Source organism: Penaeus monodon, chromosome 8, assembly GCF_015228065.2.
Source record: "Penaeus monodon isolate SGIC_2016 chromosome 8, NSTDA_Pmon_1, whole genome shotgun sequence".
In the NCBI taxonomy this organism is placed as follows: domain Eukaryota; kingdom Metazoa; phylum Arthropoda; class Malacostraca; order Decapoda; family Penaeidae; genus Penaeus; species Penaeus monodon.
In genome coordinates, this window is record NC_051393.1 from 18736892 (window position 1) to 18745269 (window position 8378).

Consider the following 8378-nt stretch of genomic DNA (forward strand, 5'->3'; position numbering starts at 1 on the left):
GACTGGATACTGGGGTAGAGCTACTGTGCAAAGTCACTATGGAGCAACTCTGGGCAATATCAAGGTTACAGACCTTTAATTTGCTGATGATGTCAGTATTCTTTCTGAGTCTCCGAACCCTAGTGGCGGCTCTTGATGCATTTAGCAATGAGGCAAAGACCCTGGGGCTAGAGATCTCCTGGAGCAAGACCAAGATCCAGGATTTTAGGGGCCTGCTAGGAGATCTTGTTCAGTCGGTATGTGTTTGTGGTGAGAAAGGATCAAGCTATATGTCTTCAAGGCCCTGATACTACCAGTTTTACTACAGTAGTAAAATCTGGATACTATCTTGTGCTTTGGAATCTCGTTTTGATGCCTTATATAATAGGTCCTTGATCATGGGGTACAGTTGGTGGGACCATATGTCCAACCAAACAGTTGCACCGTGAGATTGGTACAGGACCTGTTACCTGCACTAATCATCAACTGATCGCCAACTCAGGTAATACAACCACCTGGCTCGTTTCCCACAGGATGATCCTGCCCACCAGGTTCTCTGTTCGATACAACCCTGGGTGGAGGAAGGCCTGTAGGACGACTTAGGAAGTCGTGGCTTGGACAGATCGATCAAACCTGTAGTGAAAAGCTAGAGATGGGCCGGGCCTCTGCCTGGCGGCTTGCCATGTGGGACCCTCGTAGGTGGAAACGAAGGATGGATGCAGCTATGCGCCCCGCCCGCGAGAGCTCCCCTATACTGCTGCTGCTGCTGATGATGATATATATGCATATATATATATATATATATATATATATATATATATATATATATATATATATATAATTGTTTTACATGATAAATTGCGTAATTGTCATCTTAATACACTTATCATTATTTGTGCATATGTGTGTGTGTGTGTGTGTATGCGTGTGTGTGTGTGTGTGTGTGTGTGCGCGTGTGTGTGTGTGTGGATGGGTTTGTATTTATGTGTATGTATGTATATATATAAATATAAATATATATATATAATATATATATATATATATATATATATATATGTGTGTGTATATGTGTGTGTGTGTGTGTGTGTGTGTGTGTGTGTGTGTGTGTATGTGTGTGTGTATGTGTATGTGTATGTGTATGTGTATGTGTATGTGTATGTGTATGTGTATGTGTATGTGTATGTGTATGTGTATGTGTATGTGTATGTGTATGTGTATGTGTGTGTGTGTGTGTATGTGTGTGTGTGTGTGTGTGTGTGTGTATGTGTGTAGGTGTGCTACCTTCAACTTAATTATCATTTTTATTACAATTAATACCAATTAAGTTTTATCATTTTCTACTATAATTTTGAATCACTAAAATCGGAATAAGTAAGTTGTCGTGTTCTTCTTTTCCGACCATTAAGAAAAAAAAATCATTATGCGTGTTTCTCGTTTACGCTCAGCCACGTGATACCGTGTGAGTTATTCAATTATAGCATGTGGCCGTTTTTTTTTTTTTTTTTTTTTTTTTTTTTTTAGCTTAAACCTCGTGAGTATTTCAAGGGAAAATGGGTTTCTGTTCTTTTTCTGTGCTAAATAATCATTAATATCCATTGCTTTTAGAAGGCATTTGTAGATTTAATCGCTCATACTTTTAAGTTATTCGTCCAGATGGGCTCTGATTGGTCCCACGCTACTAAGGCTTGTGTATGTCTGTATGTTTCGTGATCACTGCTGTCGCTCTTTGTGTATAATTAGTGTATAATATACAGTGAATTGAAAGACAGACGATGAAATAAGGGTAAAAACTTTATTGTGATATTCATGAAGCAGCACTTCTTTTGCTGTCTCGTCTTCTGTGTTATATTTATGTTTCTGCAATCGGTATTCAAAAGTGCATTGACTGACCACAACTTTTCCTTAGTCTGGTACGAAAGTTAAATTTACCTGTCAGACACTGAAAACAAATGCTAGGGTTAAATGTTATGACGATATTAAAAGGATTTTTTTGTCCTGTTTTTGATATATTCTGTGAGTGTGTGTGTGTGTGTGTGTGTGTGTGTGTGTGTGTGTGTGTGTGTGTGTGTGTGTGTGTGTGTGTGTTCATATATACATACGTCGTTTTTCTTTGTCACATGAAAATAAAGGCCTTGCATTTGTATTTATTCAAAAACTTCCCCCAACTTTTACTACCCGTTGATATTTAAGCGTATATTTCCTGAGGTCATTTTTTTAGTGCATGTAAGCGCACGAACTTGTGTATGTGTCTATGCTTGTGTATATGTATGCGTGTCCGTGTGTATCCATACGTATGTATCTGTGCGTGTAGGCTTACTATTTAGTCATTCATGAATAAATGTTTCGCAGAATCAAGTTGCCTTCATCGATAGACTTGCTGCTACATCGTGTGTGTGTAAAGACGGAGAACGAAATGGAATATGAATTCTTATGCATGCCTTGTACCTTAAACTACGCCAAGTGAAAACTACCGAGAGCTAATACTGAATTATACTTTTATCCACGTTAAGACAAAAAGAACTTCGGAATCCAATGTTATCTTTTTCTCCTCCTTTTTTTGGCTTGTAAATGGAATTACCCAATGAATATTAATTAAGCAAAACAAAAGTGCTTCCATGCATTAGAAGTAATTATAAACCCAACATCTACACAGTTACTCACTGTTTGGAGTGGTGTGGTTCGTTTGTAATTGACAAAATTATGGCATTTATAGTTCTTGGTATTAATTATGATAATAAAATATTTTTTTATATTAGGCACGCTGTGCACGATTTTTTTACATGGAAGTTGTGTAGCTTTATGTATATTAAGCACATCAATTAATATCTATGGATAAAAATACGCATGCAGTGTAATAATAATTGGCAGTCACCCACTATAGTTTTCATATTAGACGGTTATGAATAGCAAAACATTCTTCCGTGTTGATACAATGGAAGAAAAATCCACAATACAAAAACTAGATTTATTGAAAGAGAGACTACAGTTTCGAAATCCACCTGGATTCCATGAAGATATTATATCTGAGTCAGTACAAATAAGATATATTATTGACTTCGAATCAACTTTGAATTTTGAAGGCGCTTGTACTGAAGGCAACAAACATAAAATATTCGTAACGTCAATTCATATTCGGGTTTTTCTTTGACAGCTTTCTGTCAGATCGACGGTCACGGGTAAGGTAACTTTTTCAGGATGTCTGTATCTGTAAACTCTGGAATCCTCTAGGATTTTCTTTTCTCGTGTACTTGTGTGCGTACACCAAATAAATATACCGACATAAAGACTTCTTTTTTCAGATCCCGTGATCCAATGATGACGCAAGAAAAGACTAAACTGTGGTTGAGTCTGATGCTCCTTCTCTTCTCCTTTCCTTCTAACGAGGGTCAGCCAGGTAAATATCTCCTTATCGCTTGCTGGTACACGAGGAATGTGAGGAAGAAAGAAAGGAAGTTATGTAGTGAGAGGCAGGAAGATATGTATATACCGACAGATAGATGGATAGATTGACAGAGTTAATGACAGAAAGAGAGAGAGAGAGAGAGAGAGAGAGAGAGGAGAGAGAGAGAGAGAGAGAGAGAGAGAGAGAGAGAGAGAGAGAGAGAGAGAGAGAGGGAGAGGGAGAGAGAGAGAGATGAAATATATGCGATACCAAAATATAAGTTCACAAGTGCGACAGGGCATAAAGAGCCAAAAGAACGAAAAACGCCTCTCCTCCCTTTCCCCCAGTGGACGTGCCTCCAAGTGCCACCGCTACCCAGGTGCCGATCCTCTTCCTTCAGGAGTCCGGCATACCTTCTTCAGAGAGCTTTGCCCACTTGGTGACGCCCTTCCCGAAGCTCTTCAGCTTCAGCGTGTGTTACCGCCTCCGTCTGGCAAGGTTTCGTGAGGAGTCAACACTCATGTCGTACGCGCTGTCAGATGATCTTGATAACGAAATACGAATGGGTGAGTGGTCCTACAGTTGCATATAAGCATGTTATATACTAACGTAACTAATATGTGTACGGATCTATCATGAATCTATGTATCCTAACCATACATGCTGTAAATAGCCGTATATTTTTGAAAAAAAAATAATAGTGAATAGTTTAAAAAATTCCAATTTGTACCATCATTATGCGGCCTTTCCAGACCATCGTATGACGGGGTACAAAGTCTCGCTACACAGCAAGTGGGCACTAACCGAGCTCACGACACCGCTGCGCTCTTGGGCCCACTTCTGCTTCACCTTTGACCTCGGGACGGGCAAGTGGCGCATCTACCTCAACGGGGAACGCCGCGAGGAAGGTTTCTTTTCCGGAATAATCGGTCCTCTCGACTCAGGCGGCGCTTTTATCATTGGTGAGAATCCCGGTCGCCATTCTCTGTATAAGCTAACTTACGGTTCTTCTAACCTCCACCCTCTTTCATTTACGTCTTATAAAACAGAATAGAACAATATTGTCTGGGTTTCAGGCATCCCTAATGACGCGTACTCCTGAATGATAACAGGTCAGGAACAGGACAGCCTCGCCGGGGGGTTCCACCGCGACCAAAGTTTCAGCGGGGAGATCACCGAACTCAACTTCTGGGGACGTGTTCTCGACGAAAAGACCATCACGCAGGCGAGTCCGGGTGACGCACCAGGCGCTCGCCACTTTTGAAGCCTAGTTTTCTCGATCTGGTTCTTCCTTGAGCTTGGTTTTCTAGATTTGATTATTCCCTGAGCTTGGTTTTCTAGATCTGATTTTTCCTTGAACTTGGTTTTCTAGAGTTGACTATTCCTTGGGCTTATTTTCTAGATTTCTTTATTCCCTGTGTTTGTTTTTTTAGATTTGATGAACAAATCTTATTATTCGTTAAAATATTTTTTCGATTTGTATATTCATTAAGCTTGCTTTTATAAATTTAGTTAATTTTCTACATTTATTCCTTAAGCTCGGTTTTTATTTCAAGATTTAATTGTTCCTCATGCCTGGTTTTCTAGACTTAATTCAACTTCTAGATTTAGTTATGCCTTAAGCATGTTCTACTAGATAGACCTATTACACTCGGAGAAAAAAACGCTAAATTCCCCCCCTAGATCGCCACGTGTGATGTGCAGCACGAAGGAGACGTCCTCAGTTGGACACAGACGCAATGGAGACTCGAGGGAGAAGTGCAATGGGCGGTGCAAGAGCGAGAGAGCGTGTGCAACACAGCGAGCCGAAAGATTACCATTTTCCCGGACCGTTTCTCACTGAAAAACGCTATCAATTTGTGCCAGGTGAAGAGGTCTCTCGTGTATGCGTTTATCAGGGAAATCTGAGAGACAAACTTCCGTGTATTTCTGTTTTAAGGCATTGCGAGATTTAGCAAACGCTCTGTGGGAACTGGGAGCTTTGGGTGCACATAAACCATTCATTTTCGGGTTATTTAGTGATAATATTAATGATATTATTAACAGTAATAATGTCAATGATAATGGCGATAATGATGATGGCAATGCTAGTCATACGATTATAATATAATCAAGATTAGTTGTAAAGTTGATAATAATGAAGATAACAATACCAATCATAATAATAATAATAATAATAATAATAATAATAATAACAATAATAGTTGTTACTTCTGATGCTGCTGCTTGTGATGACGATGATAATAATGATAAAATAAAGCTAATAACAGTTTTGTTGTCACTTGTTATAATGACAATAATGATAATAATAGTAATGATGATGATGATGATGACGATGATGATGATGATGATAGTAATGGTAATAATAATAATAATAATAATAATAAGAAGAAGAAGAAGAAGAAGAAGAAGAAGAAGAAGAATAGTAATAACAATAATAATAATAATAATAATAATAATAATAATAATAATAATAATAATAATAATAATAATAATAATAAAATAATAATATAACAATAATAACAATATAATAATAATAATAAATAATTAATATATAATAATAATAATAATAATAAAATAATATGTATAACATAATAATAATAATAATAATAATAATAATAATAATAATAATAATACTGATACTTATACCACTACTATTACTACTAATGATAATGATAATAATAATAATAATAATAATAATGATAATAATAATAATAATAATAATAATAATAATAATATTGATAGCAATAATGATAAAAGCTATGTTAGTTATATAAAGATAATGAGGACAATTACAATAATTACAGTAACAATAGCAATAATAATAATAATAATAATAATAATAGCAATAATAATAATAATAATAATAATAATAATAATAATAATAATAATAATAATGATAATGATAATGATAATAATGATAATTGCAGCATCAATATCTGTCCCTCAGATAGTCGGAGGTTCACTATCGGTTCCGCTGGACGACGTGGAGAACACGTGGATGTACGAGTCGTCCAAAGACCGCTCTGGGTACTGCTCAGGAGGCCAGGGTTCCGCCTACCTGTGGCTGGGTGCAAACGACATGAGGACAGAGAGCGAATGGGTGTACTGGACGTCGGGTGAACCCTTGGCGTGGGAGGGGCCGTGGCGAGGCGCCGGACCCAACGGAGGTAATGTCGAGAACTGCCTGGTTATGCTGGCTGGTGATTTTCCGGGGCTGTGGTCGGACATTGCCTGCCTCGACTCCTATGCCTTCTGCGTCCCGTGCGAGTTCGACCACTTGTCTGTCCTCTACCTCAAGGGCGCCATGTTGTGTGAGGGATCTCCGATTAACAAACAATATATTGTGTCCGAAGAGAAGAACGGACGCCCGTTTCTATCTGGATTCCTGCATTCGGATATTTTCTGGGATCCAGGTGCTGGCAGCTGGGTTCTTCTGTCTCTCAAAGTAAGGCTTTTTCCTAATACGATTTTCTATGTAGGCAATTTTCATGGAAAAATATTTCTACGAGTATCATAATCTGTAAATACATACATACATACATACATACATACATACATACATACATACATACATACATCGCAATACAGTAGCTCATTTCTCCTGCAGGAGGAGGGGGTTAGAGCCACATGGACACCATCAAGGGAAGGGATGTATCCGTTCGGCACACGCCAATGGACGCTGGGCGGTGAGGTGTGCCAGATGCAAACGGGAACCGAGATTCCTCTCACGCTATCAGTCTGCGGCAAGGGAGAATTTACCTGTGCTGACGGTAACTGCATCGACCTCTCACTGAGGTGTAACCTACGCATCGACTGCCCAGATGAGAGTGACGAATCCCTGTGCTCCGTGGTCGACATCCCGCCCGGGTACAACACCAACATCCCGCCCCCCTCCCCACAGAAGGAAAATCCCCTGGACGTCAAGGTAGGGATCCAGCTCATCGCCTTCCCGTCTATCGTCACGCAGGACCTGTCCATGACAGCGACGTTCAAGCTCTCTCTGCAGTGGAAGGACGTCCGGCTGAATTACTTGAACCTCAAGGAGGATCGCAGCCTCAACAAGCTTTCCTCTGAGGAAGTGGCCGATATCTGGACTCCGAGAGTGCACTTCAGTAACGCCCTGGGCAACGTCTTTACCAACCTGGATCCCGGCTCCACGCTCGAGTGTTTGCGGGAGAGTCCTTCCTCGCCGGGGCCGCCTTACCTGCCAGTGGAAGGTATGGCAAGCTCTTTATGTCACAGTAGGACCTTGTGGTAACAAAAACTGATGTGCAACAAAAAGGTTTCTTCATAGGAAATATAATTTTTATTACTGCACAGTTTTCCACAGTTTGAGGCATTCATTTAATATTCGGTAAATTTGGAAATGACGCCTAACACCGATTTCTGGGTGCAAATTACGTTTTTCTTAAGCTCTTGTCGTGTTTCTAGCACCCATTTCCTTTGAAAATGAAGCACAACTACGATATCGGTGCCGGGGTAAAAATGAATGATCGAAGTAAATCTTTTATTAATTTAGATATTGTATAGTACAGTAATTAAGGGGCGTCGCCCCCTAACCCCCCCTCTCAGGGGGGCTACCACCCCCTGCAAAATCTTAACTTCATATTCTCCGGCAGGGTAGAGCCCGGAAAAATATCTGGATCTTGCACCGATACTTTCTCATCTTGACCAATAAATCCGCAATGACCAGCTCCCCGAGTCGTCAAAATCCTCATCGTAGCTGCCTAACCATGATGGAACGCAACTGACTTCCCCCTGGGTTCAGCTTCTATTGTCACGTGATTATCTATTACGAATCTTATTGGCTCTAATAGACTGGTCGCGAGGGTCGCTTGTCACGTGACGGCCAAGTGCAATTCCCATTGGCTCATTTGCTTTCCCTTACGTCGTCCGCGACAATTCCGTCCGATTGTTTCGTCGCTTCGATGTCGCGTCATTTTTTCTCGCCGCTGGAAGAGTACGTGTCATGGAACACTATAATGTTTGAGTTTTATATCCTATTTACTGCCCT

General features: G+C 39.9%; 2 protein-coding genes across 2 annotated transcripts in view; both read left to right on the top strand.

Annotated features, from left to right (window-relative positions):
• The first annotated feature begins 631 nt into the window (after positions 1 to 631).
• Positions 632 to 5269, top strand: LOC119575897 (neuronal pentraxin-2-like). Its single transcript, XM_037923433.1, has 7 exons — positions 632 to 674; positions 3131 to 3155; positions 3279 to 3373; positions 3709 to 3927; positions 4114 to 4323; positions 4474 to 4586; positions 5045 to 5269. The coding sequence occupies exons 1-7, from the start codon at positions 632 to 634 to the stop codon at positions 5267 to 5269; spliced, it is 930 nt and encodes a 309-aa protein (XP_037779361.1).
• A 1045-nt stretch (positions 5270 to 6314) lies between these two features.
• Positions 6315 to 8378, top strand: part of LOC119576225 (glycine receptor subunit alpha-2-like) — a 13587-nt gene continuing 11523 nt past the window's right edge. The window contains exons 1-2 of the mRNA XM_037923818.1: positions 6315 to 6809; positions 6972 to 7581. Coding sequence (XP_037779746.1) covers positions 6363 to 6809; positions 6972 to 7581 — 1057 coding nt within the window. The 5' untranslated portion in view covers positions 6315 to 6362. The remainder of the gene's footprint in view (positions 6810 to 6971; positions 7582 to 8378) is intronic.

Bases quoted from the DNA above. Each gene is read 5' to 3' on its own strand.
- LOC119575897 (XM_037923433.1), top strand. From the start codon at position 632: ATGGGCCGGGCCTCTGCCTGGCGGCTTGCCATGTGGGACCCTC. The intron at 3,928-4,113 runs GTGAGTGGTCCT...CGGCCTTTCCAG, and splicing joins TGATAACGAAATACGAATGG to ACCATCGTATGACGGGGTAC. The intron at 4,587-5,044 runs GCGAGTCCGGGT...TTCCCCCCCTAG, and splicing joins ACGAAAAGACCATCACGCAG to ATCGCCACGTGTGATGTGCA.